This window comes from Megascapheus bottae, chromosome 12, assembly GCF_031878675.1.
Source record: "Megascapheus bottae isolate mThoBot1 chromosome 12, mThoBot2.hap1, whole genome shotgun sequence".
Lineage (NCBI taxonomy): Eukaryota > Metazoa > Chordata > Mammalia > Rodentia > Geomyidae > Megascapheus > Megascapheus bottae.
In genome coordinates, this window is record NC_143520.1 from 11,187,662 (window position 1) to 11,203,883 (window position 16,222).

At 40.9% G+C, this 16,222-nt stretch overlaps 1 protein-coding gene across 3 annotated transcripts in view; it reads left to right on the plus strand.

Moving 5' to 3' along the window:
- Positions 1–12,917, plus strand: part of Slc25a12 (solute carrier family 25 member 12) — a 97,542-nt gene extending 84,625 nt beyond the window's left edge. For all 3 annotated transcript variants that reach the window (XM_090342636.1, XM_090342637.1, XM_090342638.1), the window contains 5 exons: positions 3,970–4,110; positions 6,845–6,983; positions 10,109–10,267; positions 10,390–10,480; positions 12,145–12,917. In XM_090342636.1, the coding sequence (XP_090198762.1) occupies positions 3,970–4,110; positions 6,845–6,983; positions 10,109–10,267; positions 10,390–10,480; positions 12,145–12,346 (732 nt within the window). In that variant the 3' untranslated portion in view covers positions 12,347–12,917. The remainder of the gene's footprint in view (positions 1–3,969; positions 4,111–6,844; positions 6,984–10,108; positions 10,268–10,389; positions 10,481–12,144) is intronic.
- The last annotated feature ends 3,305 nt before the right edge of the window (positions 12,918–16,222 follow it).

Below are 16,222 nucleotides of genomic sequence, written 5' to 3' on the forward strand. Positions count from 1 at the left end.
TTAGATGTAATGTGGCATGATTCCATTAAATTGTATTCATTTGTTAAACCATGTGTTTTTATTTTGGTACTTAAAAATTAACAAAGTACTGAAGTAGAACCTTAAACATTTGAATTTGGAGTATTTGAATTATTTGCTTAATGTTTTTTGTTGTTAAAATCTGTAAACAGCTGGGCACTGGTGGCCCACACCTATAACCCTAGCTACTCCCGTGGCTGAGATCTGAGCATGACCAGCCAGGCAGGAAAGTCGTGAGACTCTCATTGTCAATTAACCATCGAAAATCTAGAAGTGGAGACATGGCTCAAGTCATGGAGTGCTAGCTCTGAGTACAAAGGCGGGACAGCACCCAGGTGCTGAACTCAGGTTCAAGCCTCAAGACTCCCCCCTCCAATATTATTTTTGCAAATAGCATATTTATGCTGATATGCATAATTTTTTCATTGAAATCAAAATCTTAGAACAAAGAAACCATTTGTTTCTCAAAAGGGAATATCATAATCATTGCATGGTGCTGTATTTCTTTTCTCTTTGTTTCTTTCTTTGTCATTTTTGGGGATTGAACCCAGGACATTGTACTTGCTAGGCAAGCACTTTGCCACTGAGCTACACTCCAGCCCAGGGGTGTATTTCTTACCAGTGAAACTTAACTACTTTCTGACTTGCCTCCCTCTCCTTCCATACATATGATATAGTGGCCAACCAGAAATTTTTAAAAGGACAGTATGTATTTACCATATATGTTTCTAAGATCTGTGGACATCCAAAATTTTAGGCAAATTAGATAACAATCTTTACCCTTTTAACAATCATTTAGTATTTATGAATAGCCTTTGCCTGCATGTTTCTAGACCTTTCATAAAATTGAAAACATTTTTGTAATTTTAAAAGCATATATAAACTCTAAATTGCAAGAAATTTTACTCCTTAACGTACAGTAGAGTACATAAAATGTGAAACATACTCATTGACATGTTCTGCGTGCTGTTTCATTATGTCCTTATTTACATGGTCCCTTCCCAGATTATGTTTGTGGTATGTCCACTCATTGTTGGAATTTATTGCGTACTAGGTAACTAACTTTCAAAGAGTACAACAATTAATATAAATGCTTATTGGTTTTCTTGTGCTGATCCTAGGGCTTGAACTCAGGGCCTGTACTCTATCCCTTGAGCTTTTGTGGTCAAGGCTAGCATGATACCACCTGAACCAAGGTGCCACTTTCAGCTTTTTTGAGTGGTTTATTGGAGAGAAGTCTCATGATTTCACAGAGAAATCACTGTGTAAAATTGCATCACTGTATTGTTGGGGGCCTGTGTGTCAGTGGTTTAGAGTGTCAAATTGGGGAGTTACTGGAGGCAGAAACAGAGCAAACTGCTGTGCCTCCCTCCATGTTTGGTGGATAAACAAGCTGCTCTCTGAGGACAGGCATCTAGTGTCAGTGTGGGCAATTGTGGATGTTGAAAGAAATAAGGTCAAGACTAAAATTCAAGTATTTGAGGGGTGTTTAAGTTCCAAAGTGGTCAGGAAAATAGGCTGTCCTTTGCAAGAGAGTCTGGTCAGAGTTGTAGGATTTAGATACCTGAACTAGGATGTAGGTGAAGGTGGAGTGCTGAAGTGCCATTGAAGGTTGTATGTGTATTTTACATGCGATAGCGTTTTGATGCCTTTGGAATTCTAATGCCCCAGTGAGGTATCTATTTCTTATTTTCTATGGGCTGTGCATTACAATTGAGTTATGATTATACAATATAATTGAGACTATATTAATGTGATTATGAATATTGTATAAATAATAGTTATGATTATATACTATCATAATCAACAGCCACATTTTAAAATGAAGATGTACAGGTGTGATTTCTTCATTTCAAAAAAAAGATGATATTAGGGCTGGGAGTTTGGCCTACTGGTAGAGTGCTAGCCTAGCATGCACGAAGACCCGGGTTGATTCCTCAGGACCACATACATAGAAAGCTGGAAGTGGTGCTGTGGCTCAAGTGGTAGAGTTCTAGCCTTGAAAAAGCCAAAGGACAGTGTTCAGGCCCTGAATTCAAGCCCTAGGACTGGCCAAAAAAAAAAAAAAAAGGTGTTATTGGGCAACAGTGGCTCTTGTAATCCCAACTACTAAGTAACTGAGATCTGAGGATTGTACTTCAATGCTAGCCTGGGCAGGAAAGGCCTGAGATTATCTCCAATTAACCACCAAAAAGCCAGAAGTGGAGTTACTCTGGTAGAGCAATAGCCTAGAGCAAAACAAAAGCAACAACAACAAAAAATGGACACAAACCTAGAAACAGTGTCTAGGCCACTGAGTCCAACCTCCAGGACCAGGGGAAAAAAAAAAAGATGTTGATATATATATATTAAGATTTTGTTTTTTGCCATTCCTGGGGCTTGAACTCAGGGCCTGGGCACTGTCCTTGAGCTTCTCAAGGCTAGGGCTCTGCCACTTCAGCCACAGCACCATTTCTGGCTTTTTCTAAGTATGTGGTACTGAGGAATCGAACCGCAGTCTTCATGCATGCTAGGGAAGCACTCTACCTCTAGGCCAAACTCCAACCCCTTCCCTGCCCTTTTTTTTTTTTTTTTTGGCAGTTCTGGCCCTTGAATGGAGGGCCTAAGCACTGTCCTTGGACTGTCTTAAGGCTAGAGCTCTACCACTTGAGACACAGCACCATTTCCAGCTCTTTCTATGTATGTGGTACTGAGGAATCAAATCTGGGTCTTTGCACTTGCTAGGCAAGCACTCTACCATTAGGCCAAACTCCTGGCCCTACCAGTCCCTTTTTAGACTCTTTAAAAAAAATTTTTTTATTAAAGAATTTATTAACATTGATTTTTACATCATATTTCAAATGACATGTTTAACAAACGAATATTCAAGTAGGGAATCTCTATATACAATCACTGGCACTTAGTTTTTTAGAACATAATCAAAATTAGGCTAAGGGTTTGTATATCATAGATACATACTTACGAAATAAAACATGTCTATAGAGTCATAGGTTAAAATTTTTTTTATATATCCTTGTTCTCCCTCCCTCCTTTCCCTCCCTCCCTCCCTCCTTCCCTCCCGTGCTCTCTCTCTCTCTCTCTCTCTCTCTCTCTGTCTCTCTCTCTCTCTCTCTCACACACACACACGTGCACACATCTCATTTGTTATAGAAACAATTAAAAAAAACTACTACCAAAAAGTAGCGGTGAAGTTAAGTATTCTTCCTTTTACTAGTTATCAGATTTCAGAAGCAAATAAATTTATTACCAAGATTCAGATCTGTCACTCACCATTACATTGTGGGATGTGGCTTTCATCTGAGGGTGTTGTGCTCAGGGAAACTTAATGTCCCATTTCCTAGCTCTGCCATGAAGAGTTTTCTGGTTTTTGTCTTATAATGATGCTGAAATTTGTCTTCTAAATTTTTCCCTTTTGAGAGTTTGAGCCAAAGGAGACTTATCTCTCTCTGACTGAAGGTTGTTCAGTTGTGTTAACTGAGCAAGTGACTAGGCTAAAAAGTGCTTTTCTAAGAAGAGCAAAGGGACAACTCTAGATTGGTATTTTAGCTCAAGCATGTAAAAGGTCTTCTAACGTGGCTTTCCCTCTCACTGAGGGCCCCACAGCTACATCTGGATTCACTTTTCCATTGGGGTTATTCTACTTTGAATGTACTTGGGGTGATCATTGAAAGTCTCTTCTGAGACATAATCTTGATATTTCAAGTAGAAACAAACCCAATCATAGACTGACCCAAAGCAGACTTTGGGACCATCTCTGTTAACCTCCCTGAACATCAGGCATGATCCTATGGAGCTTTTCTTCCTTCATCAGAAAGGAAAATACAAAGATTGTCAAAATTGCAATTGGAGCTTGCTCCTATGTTTTCGTTGTTGTTGTTGTTGGTTTTCCCTGCGTTTTCTCTGGCAGTCTAGCTCTGATGGAGAAACGGGTCTCTTCTCCCTTGTCTGTAGGCTGGAGGCTCTCAGGTCATCTTTACTAACCCACTGGAGATTGTGAAGATTCGCCTGCAGGTAGCGGGAGAGATCACTACTGGACCCAGAGTCAGTGCCCTGAATGTGCTCCGGGACTTGGGACTTTTTGGTCTATATAAGGTGAGAGATTGTAATGTCCTCACTATAAACGTTTTTGAAAGGGTATAGAAACCAAGCTCCACCACCCCCACCACACACACACTTTGAGAAGCAATTGCGCTCAGCAATGCAGTGGGATACCGGAGCTCAGAGGCCTGTTATCACCAGCTTTTGAGAAGCTGCCCCAGGGAGGCCGGCCTCCTCAACTGCTGGCCTCACATCACACCCTTTCCTTAGGTGGAAGGGGAGGGAAGGGTCTGGGAAAGGTTTCTTTAATGTTCCTTTTGATTGTGTTTAACATTTCAAAATAGTCCTGTTTATTTTCAGTCAAGTTATCTTTATTTATATCTCCTCAGGAGGAGCTTTTCTTTTTCTCTTTGTCTTAACATTTGACCACAGTAAAACAGTAGTAGAGTTTGGTAAGATTCAGTTCTTTTGAGAAGTTAAGTGGTAGGATTTGTCAATAATGAATTCCTTTAAAAAAAAACAAACCAAAACCAAAGTGTACTGTACTTTAACAAGATGCCAGTCAACAGACTCTTTCCCTGCAGGTATACTGTTCCCATCATTACACATCAGGTGTAATGGAGCAGAAGCTATTACTTTTCTTAAACAAGGAAGAGTATTTCTTTGCCTGGTGTAAGGGGGAATACTTAAATTTAGTCTTAATAGGCAACTGTGTTTCACAGCATCTCATTTATTTATAGATCCACTGCTGCAGAAACGTGTCAATTTGCTTCTGTAGCTGCAAATTAGAATTTAGAAATTCTCTAGATTAGACTCACCCAGCCACAGGGCTCCTGGTCAATACAGCAAGCAGCGGTGCCTATCTTGACAATGTTTTGTGCCCACTTTACTCCTTCCTGTCCACCACCAATTTCTATTCCTTTTGGAATTACCTTTGAGAGACAAATTTATATTTTCTCTTTTCTTTGGAGCCTTTGGCTACCCCCCTCCCCCCCCCTCTTTCTCTCTTCAAAACAGAGCTGATAAGAAAACCGGTGTCAGGGTCTCATACCTGCCTGTTGTACAATCCCCCCAGCAGTGGACTGGCATGAGCCACTGACAAAGTTGAGGAACTTGTTCATTGCAGTCTTGGGCACTGTGACAAACTGTCCCCATGTTGTGTACTACTCCTGTGCAAAACGTCTGCAAAATTATTTGTGTTCTCCCCAGCCCTCTGCTATTTAGGACATGGGGGGATGAAAAGGAAAGACCTGGAATTTCTTTTTCTGCATTCCCATAATACTTACTGTCGTTCAGTCACTGCTTCTAGATTTTTACCTGACACTTCTAAGGCTCTAAATAAATACATGTTGAATGAATATATTAATTTGCTAGTTTTTTTCTAGCTGCCTTTTTTTTTTTGTCGGTCATGGGACTTGAACTCTTGGCCTGGGTGTTGTCCTTGAGCTCTTTAGTTCAAGGCTCCCACCCTACCCTTTGAATCACAGCGCCACTTCCGATTTTTTGATAAGAATTTCACAGACTTTAGTACCTGGGCTGGCTTTGAACCTCGATCCTCATTTCTCAGCACCCTGAGTAGCTAAGATTACAGGCATGAGCTACCACACATAGCAGTCTAGCTGCCTTTTCTGATTGCTTAGGAAAAGTATTTTATCACCCCAAATTTCTTTCCCATATCAAAGCCAAACAAGAGCATTCAAGTTTGGGAAACTTTTTTTTTTTGGCCAGTTTTTTTTTTTTTTTTGGCCAGTTCTGGGCCTGGCACTGTCCTTGGACTTTCTCAAGGCTAGAGCTCTACCACCTAAGCCTCAGCACCACTTCCAGCTTTTTTCTATATATGTGGTACTGAGGAATCGAACCTAGGTCTTTGTGCATGCTAGGAAAGCACTCTACCACTAGGCTAAACTCCTGGCCTAGGAATTGGTTTTTTATTCCCCTTAAGAAACTAACCTAGTTCAATGCATTTAAAGTTTGTTTTGCAACAATAACAAGTTGAAGAGACCTATAGAGCACAGTGCTGGTAGGTAATATGACATATTTAAGATTTTGAAGCTGAGCATAGTGGTACATGCTTATAATCTCAGCATTTGGGAAGCTGAGGCAGGATGATCACAAATTTGTGGCCAGCCTGGATTTCATAGCAAGTTCAAAGCTATATAGTAAGTCTATGTCTTTACAAAAAAATTAACAGCAATAAAAAGAGGGTAGATCTCATGTTAGGTTTTTCCAAAACAAAAGATAAATGGAATAATTTAAAAAAATCCTGGATGGGCACTGTGGCTCACCCCTGTAACCCTAGCTACTCAGGAGGCTGAGATCTAAGTATCAAGGTTCAAAGCCAGCCCAGGCACAAAAGGACCTGAGACTCTTATCTCCAATTAACCTCTAGAAAATAGGAAGTAGGGCTTGGCTCAAGGGTAGGGTGGTAGCCTTGTGCTGAAGAGCTCAGGGACGGCGCCCAGGCCAAGCTCAAGCTCCACAACCACCCCCTCTCCCCCCAAATCCTGAATCTAACTGGAAATGCCAGAAAATTATTGATTGTGAGAATACTGCTGTTGCCCAATTAGTAAGTCTGGGACTCCAAGATCCACTTACTTTTGCAAGCTTTGAGCCACATATGTTGTTTGTGTCCCACTGGCCCACCTCCCTGCCCCCTTTTCCCGTCCACATCAATTCTAATATTGTTTGAAGGACATCTCAGGCTTGTCACTAGCCGCCCTCTGGATCTTGGCGGTTATTCACACCTTGTTTATACACTGTTTTACACTATTTCCTCACCATATGACAGGGTGCCAAAGCGTGTTTCCTCCGAGACATTCCCTTCTCTGCGATCTATTTTCCTGTTTATGCTCACTGCAAACTTCTTCTGGCTGATGAAAATGGACATGTGGGAGGTGTAAATCTCCTTGCAGCTGGAGCCATGGCAGGTAACTAGAGAATATTTTTTAATCCAAAGAATCTTCCCATTCTCTCTAGAAACTGGGGAGGAAACTCAAGTGATGACCTTGATTTAATTCCTAGCATGCCCTTCTCCCTCTCCCCCCCAAAAAAGAATAAGATCTGTATGCACTTTTTCCTTTACTTCTGGAAGAGTTATTGTTTGTATCTGGCTTAGTTAAATATGATTGCTTTTTCTCCTTTGTGGGATGTGCAGTAATTCTGATGAGAGTTAATTACATTTGCATAATGTGGATAAACAACTTAATGCAGCTTAGCAACTTGGAGCCAAATTAGATCTGCCCATCTAAATTGGGCTTTCATCATTAACATGCTTCTTAGCCTCCTGTGCCCCTGAAACCTTGGGTGCAGCCCAGCAAAGCATTAAGGTAGAAGTTCTCATCAAATCAGTTGCTTTGTTACACCTCATGCTGATGCGTGAGTCCAGCATGCCCTTTTTTCTCTGTGTATGGGAATCTACATGGATTCTCTCAAAATAGAGCTTCATAAAATTGTCTCCCTTCCTACCATAACCCTCACCATACCAGAGTGATGCACCTCAGCAAACCCCCTGAACTAGAATTTTATGATCCTCTTTTTTTAAATTTTTTTCTTTATTAACGTTGATTTTTACATCATATATGATCCTCTCTTTTTGTGATCCTACACATTTGTCTTTTGCTAATAGTTGCTTGTATAAGTTTTATCCTCTGCACTAGGCTGAGAGCTACTTGAGGGCTGGAATTCCATTCTCACTCTTCCCTTCTCTCTGTGGCCAGTGTAATCATAGAGTTCAACAAACGTTCATGAACTGAATGAAAATTGTCATCTAGTCTACCAAATTAGGTACAGAAAAGATTCCATCTGAAAATGGCATCTCACAAATGCTGGAAGGTACTAAAGCACTTACTGCTGATCTCCTAGGGCTAGACTTACTCTTTTTTGTGATTGATCATGGGGCTTGAACTCTGGGCCTGGGCTCTGTCTCTGAGCTCTTCAGCTCAAGGCTGGAGCCACAGCCTGGAGCCACAGCCCAACTTCCTGTTTTCTAATGCTTAACTGCAGATAAGAGTCTCTCGGTCTGTAGTGCCAGACTGGCTTTGAATGCAATCCACAGATCTCAGCCTCCTGAGTAGCCAGGATTACAGGTGTGAGCCACTGTGCCCGGCTTAGACTTACTCTTGATTTGTGAAGTTGCTGGCTTGGAATAGAAAGAGGAAGCAAATAGTGTGTGTTTGCTTTCCATACAGCCTGTAATTTGCTGTTAAAAAGCCCAGTATGGCTCTGATCAGCTGGGCTTATGGTCCCTATTTAGCTCTCATATGCTGTAGTAGCCTGGATAAGCAGGTAGGACAGCCTGATCATAGCTAGAAGTGTGGTGTGCTTAGTATGTTACGAGCCCTGGGTTTCTGAGGGTGTTAAGATGGATGAGTGTTGTTATTCTTATGTCCAGTGGTAAGGGATGATTGGAAACCCCTCAGGAGTTTTCAAAGCCAGTTCTCATATCCAATTAACTACCAAAAAAGCCAGAAGTGGAGCTGTTGCTTAAGGTGGTAGAGTGCTAACCTGGAGCACAAAAGCTCATGGACAACACCCATGCTGTGAGTTCAAGCCCTCCCACTCCCTAAAAAAGAAAAAAACAAACAATAAAACCTTTAGGCTCAAAATTGCAGCACTCAGGGAATGAAGCAGGAAAACTATACATTTGAGGCCAGCCTGGGATATATGTTGATTTTAAGGCAACACAATGAGATTCTGATTCAAAACACCAGGAAAAAATAAAATAAAAAGCAGCCAGTAGTAGTGTGCCCAGATGTGATCCCAGCTTTCAGGGGACTGCACAGAGAGGCACAAGACAGAGCTCTGCCTACACTACATAGCCCAGGCTTTTTTTTTAAAGCAAAAATGTTCAGTCCTTATTTGGGTTCTAGCAAATCCCTTGTCCTGTGGCATTTGCAGTTTTGGTTAGACAAACATTGAAAGCCAGTATAGTGGCCTGCTCAGTGCCAGCACAGGTTGTGGATTCAGTATTTCTTTTAGGGGAGAGCCTGAGTTTTCCCTGCCAGCTTTTCCTTGTGTCTTCTAGCCAGCAGCAAAAAGCAGTCAGGGAAGTCTGTGTAATCAGAGACAGGCATTTGCTAGTGACTGACACTTTACTGGCAGGCACTGAGACCATTCTGCATGTTACCTCCGAAGGCAGGCAATTTACTGGTTTCATCTGAATAGGGTGCAGCACTGGTTGGAAGGGAGGTATTTGCATCATTTTCTAACTGAGCCCCCCACAAAGCCATCAGTTCCATCTGTCTAGTGATGATACAGTGATATTTAGGTCAAATTGAATTTCTTCCCCACGGGGAAGGTTATGTTGCTGCTTTGTGTCCCGTTTTGTTTTATAAGTAAAAGGTGTGGTTGTAAAAATCTATCTCTGTGTCCTGCTGCTGCTCAATCTCAACCTGACCCCAGGCAGCTCAGGCACAGGAATGGATGAAAGGCCTTTTGATGATCAACTCCGCATTGTTCCTTAACCACTTGTCTGGCTTTCTTTCGCTCAGTTGTAATGACATGTAAGCATGTGTGAAAGGACTTCCAGGCAGCTCTCTGGTTAGCCTTGATAGGTGACTGGTGGTGGTATGACTCACTTTGCATGGGATGGAATGCTTGGCAAGAATCTGCATAAACACTTCAGTATGGGACCACATAATTTGGTAATGCCATTATGAAAAATTCTATTTAAGAAAATTCTTCTATTTAAGTACACATGGAAATTCTTCTGTTTAAGAAGAAAAAAAGTGACAATTATTGAAGCTGACCAGGAACATTTGGGAATTGTCCTATTAACACTCCTGTACTTTTTGTTCCCCCTTTCTCAGCTCTTTTGGTACTGTGTAATTTTTTAAAAATCAGATAGGAAAACAAAATAATTTTGCCTTGTTCATACTGAAGCGGGTAATAGGCTCCTAAATGCCCTTATCCTCTTTAGAACCTAGAAATCTATGCAAGGAGTTGGACGTTGCTCTCAAGTGGTTAAAGCTGCATGTTGTGTTGCTGGACGATGGCTGTACTTCTAGCTGTATAAAGTGCTATGGATGAATCAAATGTGGCTTTCTCCTGGTAGGTGTGCCTGCGGCTTCTCTGGTAACCCCTGCTGATGTCATCAAGACAAGACTGCAAGTGGCTGCCCGAGCTGGCCAGACAACATACAGTGGTGTGATTGACTGTTTCAGAAAGATACTCAGGGAAGAAGGGCCGTCCGCATTTTGGAAGGGGACTGCAGGTAGGGGGCAGAGACATGCAAAATGGCCATCTGGCTTGAATGGCCTGCTTGCTGGTGCTCAGTGGTTGTGTTTGCCAGTCGTCCCATTTTGAGTCGACCTAATTCCCACCCCTCTGTTCCAGCCCGAGTGTTCCGGTCTTCTCCCCAGTTTGGTGTCACTCTGGTTACCTATGAGCTGCTGCAGCGGTGGTTTTACATTGATTTCGGAGGCCTGTAAGTAGAGCTGCTCAACAACTTTACAAGGAAGTGGCTAAAACTTAAGTTCTGTTTCCAAAGATATTTTTGGCATGAAGAGACAATTCCTTAAGACTACTGCATTTAAAATAGTGGGCCTAAAACTTCACTGTTAAGGCAGCATGATACAATGCACAGGAATAAATGGCCATTTGAGGATGCTTTAAGGGATAGCAAGTTAACATGCTATGTGAATAATGGTCTTTGTTAAGGTAAGTATTTACTGAACTTTATGAAATTAGGCTGTTCTTAGGTGGGCTTTGTTATATAATCTTTTTACCAGAAATAATCTGAATATGCACTAGTAACATTTTTGCAAATTTCTGTACAATGGTCCAGGCCAGGAGAAGAGGAATTACTTGTCGAATTTGCTTGGTGAGGAAGTTGTACCCAAAGTTTTACAGAGGACCAAATGCCTTTTCTGAATCTTCATATCATACACTTGTGAACTGCTCACCTACTGAAAGGCTAACATGAAAAATAGTTATTGAGTCAATAAGTGGAAGGAATTAAGATTCTGGTCAGAGGCCATCCTGGGCAAAAATGCAAAAACCTATCTGAAAAATAAAGCAAAGTGATTTTAGAGGCTGGCTAAAGTGGCAGTGTACTGGTCTAGCAAGTGCAAAGCCCTGAATTCAATTCCTGGTATTACCACTTCCCAACTCACCCCCAAATAAGAGCAGCATTCTTATTATTCTATTGTATAACTACTAAGATTCAGCATTTTGTTTTCATATCCTATAATAGTAAGATTGAAAAGTATTTCTCTTTAATTTTAGTGATAACTTTTATAAGTCTAATGTATTTTTGCTAGGCACCATGGCTCATGCCTGTAATCCTAGTTACTCAGGAAGCTGAGATCTGAAGATCATCATTTGAAGCCAACCTGGGGAGGAAAGTCCCTGAGACACTTCCCTCCAGTTAACTACTAAAAAACCAGAAATGGAATTGTGGCTCAAGTGATAGAACACTTGGCTTTGAACAAAAAAAGGCTCAAGGACAACACCTAGGCCCCAAGTTCAAGCCCTAGGACCAACATGAGCATGCATGTGTACACATATCTCCCCTCAACACCCCCACATACACTATGGCTAATTCTTTTTTTTTTTTTTTTTTGCCAGTCCTGGCTTAAACTCAGGGCCTGAGCACTGTCCTTGAACTTTCTCAAGGCTAGAGCCCTACTACTTGAGCCTCAGCACTACTTCTGGCTTTTTTCTATGTATGTGGTACCGAGGAATTGAACCTGGGTCTTTGTGCATGCTAGGTAAGCACTCTACCACTAGGCCAAACTCCCAGCCCCACTATGGCTAATTCTATCTATGCTTACTGCAGAACATTTGGAAAATATAAAAGTAAAAAAGAAAAACAAAATCCATGACCACATTTTCCAAAGAACATTTCTGGGTGTATTTTTTCCATGTACCTATTTATGTGTATACACACTGAAATTAATGTTCGTTTAAATCAAATATTTAAAGGTGGTGCTATAAAGTAGCTGTATGCCACATCTAGTACAGCATTGAGGATATGGAAATGGTTGAGACAGTCTTCTTTGTGGCACATGGGTCAGAGTGAAAATGTTCAGTTGTAAGTTGTGCTTGTTGGTCTTGAGCACACTAACCATTGTTTTTTCCTGTCAACAGCAAACCCTCGGGCTCAGAACCGACACCTAAATCCCGCATTGCAGACCTTCCTCCTGTCAACCCTGATCACATTGGAGGATACAGACTTGCCACTGCCACTTTTGCTGGCATTGAAAACAAGTTTGGCCTTTATCTTCCCAAATTTAAGACACCTAGTGTTGCTGTGGTTCAGCCAAAGGCAGGAGCGGCAGCAGCTCAGTGATGAGACAACTGTTGAGAGTAGCAAAATGGCACCCTGAAGAAAGAGGTGGAGGAGAGCAGAGCAGCCTGTAATGTATCTAGTCAGCTGCATGCTGCTGACTGAGCTGGGGAGTCTAACTTTCTACATGACATATATATAACGTTTGTTTATAAAGTAATCATTTGCCCAGGGGGGGAAAAATCACAACGCAGTTTCAAGCTTTAGTCTTACGTGTTGAAATGTTTTCTAAGCCTGGCATGAAGTAGTGTTCTAGACTCTGCTTTGCACAGCTTGTACTTACAGTGACTGTACATATTGTACATCTTTGTACAGAGACATCTTGGCACCTCATCCCAACAAACCACATTTATAGAAATGTAATGCAGTTCTGAGTGGCTTGAAATGTACAGAATGTTTTGAAAGTGTTTAAGAATCATGAGAATAAATGTATTAAAATTAAATTCATTCTCTCATTGGTGACTTGTGGAAATACAGCATTGATATTGGATGTATTTAATTTCTAAATTTGGTTTGTTTTTGAATAAGAAGATACTTGCTGGTAACAGGTATAAGAAGACCTCATGTTGAAGACCATTGGACCTGTGATCCTTGGTAAAGGTGCATGCCAGTGGATGCTAGAGCATCAGGCTAAGGACTTGCATGTGCTGGTGTGTTTCCCTTTCCATTCATAGAATTTTGGAGACAGCTCCTCTCCTGTCAGTGTGCCATGGACACCGGGTGCTCTAGCATTGTTTGCTTAGGCTTGCTCTTCTCTGACACACCAAGGCAAAGGCCAGACTTTTGAAAGAGTAAAGGGTATGTTGGCAATTACATCTCATACGGTATGAGTCCATTAAGAAAATAAAAGCACACTAAAATGTATGCCTTTAGTTGGATTTTTCTTCACAAATGCTGATTCAAGTCACTTAGGGTGAGGTGTTCCCTCCCACCTTTATAGTTTGGTTTGGAAGGGCCTTAGGTGGAGTGAAAAAAAGGGAACAAAGCTTTTAATTAGTGATTTAGTAGGGTCAGCTTTACTCAGGAATCCAAATGGAAACTCTTCCGAAAGTCATTCAAGGATATGATTACTAATTTCAATCCTAACCATGCATCTTGACAGTCACGGCTACACTTTTGCTATAGGCATTTTTCAATGTGTAGCATCAGAATTTACTTACTTTACTGAAGTATGCTGAGAAGATACTGCTCTTGCCAGTGAACTGGGGTCTAGAATGTACACAGATGTTTCCAAGGGCTGCACTTGGAGACAGCCCAAGTCCCTTAGCACTCTACCCAGCTCTCCACAGCTGATGGCTGACAGCCCATGATTCACAACTGGAAGCACTATTAAGGCCCTGCAGGAGCAAGTTACTTCCAAAACGGATCTATCTTCTTAGAATGACACAAATAACATTTATTTTGTAGTATATTTGTTAAATCCATACAACTAGCTCATGGATATGCAATTACATATTGGAGGAAGATGGAAAGTGCTGTCTTCCTGTTCCTCCCTCCTCCCACCGTCAGCTTAATGAAGTGATTTCATGTTAATCGTTAGAGTATAAAGGTATGATCTGTTTTTCATACATCTCTATAAACACGTATGTTATTGTTTGCATTTTAAAAGGCAGGATTATGCTGTATGTATGAATCTGTATGGTTCTGTTTACTTGCATTTACTTAGTATGCCTCTGAGTTTTCTATGTCAGTTCATATAAATGTCTCTTATTTTTTAATACCTGCATTGTATTTCTTTCTCTTTTTGTGGGATCGGGGGCTTGAACTCAGGGCCTGGGTTCTGTCCCTGAGCTGCTTTTGTTCAAGGCTAGCGCCTCTACCACTTGAGCCAAAACACCACTTACAGCTTTTTTTTTTTTTTTGCCAGTCCAGGAGCATGAACTCAGGGCCTGAGCACTATCCTGGGGCTTTCCTCAAGGCTAGCACTACCACTTGAGTCATAATGCCACTTCTGGCTTTTTTTGTGTATGTGGTACCAAGGAATCAAACCCAGGGCTTCATGCATGCATGCATGAATTATGAATCCTTTTTGACTATTCCCTTAGTGATGTTCATTTACTCTTTTCACTACTACAGTTTTGTAGTGAATAGAGAAAAACATCTTTGCATGTACATTAAGTACCTGTCCTAGTATCTCATAAGGATACAATTGTAGGACTAGAATAGAATATTTACAAAATAAATGTTTTATGTTTTTCATATTGTCACATTGGTCTCCAAAAGGATCTTACTATTTTATGTTCCTACAGGCAACATATGAGAACAACTATTTCTTCTGAAGTTATGACAAGTGATCACTGTTGCTTTAATGTTCATTTTTCTAATTACTGGTGGAACTGAATGCCTTTTTATATTTACTGGTCATTTGAGTATTTTGTCAACTCTACAGCAGATACGTAAAACATTCATGCATGTATTCATTCATATACACAGAAACACGTTTTATTTATATTATTTTTTTTTTTCGGTCATGGAACTTGAACTCTGAGCCTGGGCACTGTCTCTGAGCTCTTCAGCTCAAGGCTAGTGTTCTACTATGTTCAGCCACAGTGCCATTTCCTTAATTCTGTTTTGTATACATTTTAGAAGCATTGTCAATTCCTATTTAAAAAAAAAACAAACATTGAGGGCTGAGAACATAGCCTAATTGTAGAGTGCTCACCTAGCATGCACAAAGCCCTAGGTTTGACTCTTCAGTACCATATACACAGAAAAAGCCAAAAGTGGGGCCAGGAGTTTGGCCTAGTGGTAGAGTGCTTGCTTAGCATGCACAAAGACCCAGGTTCGATTCCTCAGTACCACAATCATAGAAAAAAGCCAGAAGTGGTGCTGAGGCTCAAGTGGTAGAGCTCTAGCCTTGAGAAAGTCCAAGGACAGTGCTCAGGCCCTGAGCTCAAGTCCAGGACTGGCAAAAAAAAAAAAAAAAAGCCAAAAGTGGTGCTGTGGCTCAAGTGGCAGAGCGCTAGTCTTGAGCAAAAAGTGTTCAAGGACAGTGCCCAGGCCCTGAGTTCAAGACCTAGGACTGGCACACAAAAAATTTGAAATTTTGATATTTCACTGTAATGAATCTAATTAGCTAGTTTAGAGAAATTTGGGTCTTCAATCCATAAGCATAAGCATATTATTTCTTGTAAAGGTTTAATAAAATTTACATCAACATGGTCTTACACACCTTTTGTTATGTACAGTCCTAGCTATAGTATATATTTGAATGCCATTATTTCTCCTCCTCTTCCTCCTCCTCCTCCTCCTTCTTCTCCTCCTCCTCCTCCTCTTCCTCCTTTTTACAGTACTAGGAACTGAGTCCAGGGCCTTGTTACTAGGCAAATTTACTACCACTAGTCTAAATTTCCAGTTCTTTTCTTTTTTTTTAAGCTAAGATCTTTCTATGTCACCTAGGCTGGCTTTCAAACTTTCAATTCTCCACTATCTCCAGAGTGCTGGGCTTATTGATATGTGCTAACATATCTGATACTCTAAATGATAATATTTAAGAAATGTTTCTAGGAATATAGTTTTGCCTTACTTTTTATTATTTAACATTTCAAGCCAATAGAGAAATTTGAAAAAGTTAAACTGGACTAACACATTTAACCTAGGTTCACTTCTTATATATTTTTGGTCGGTCATGAAGCTTGAACTCTGGGCCTGGGTGCTGTTCTTGAGCATTCCAGCTCAAGGCTAGTGTTCTACCCTTTTAAGCCATAGCGCCACTTCTGGTTTTCTAGTGGTTAATTGGAAATTAAAGTCTCACAGTCTTTCATGCCTGGGCTAGCTTGGAACTGTGAACCTCAGATCTCAGTCTCCTGAGTAGCTAGGATTTCAGACGTGAGCCACCAGCATCTGGCTCATGCATTGTTTTTAATCTTTTTTTTTTTT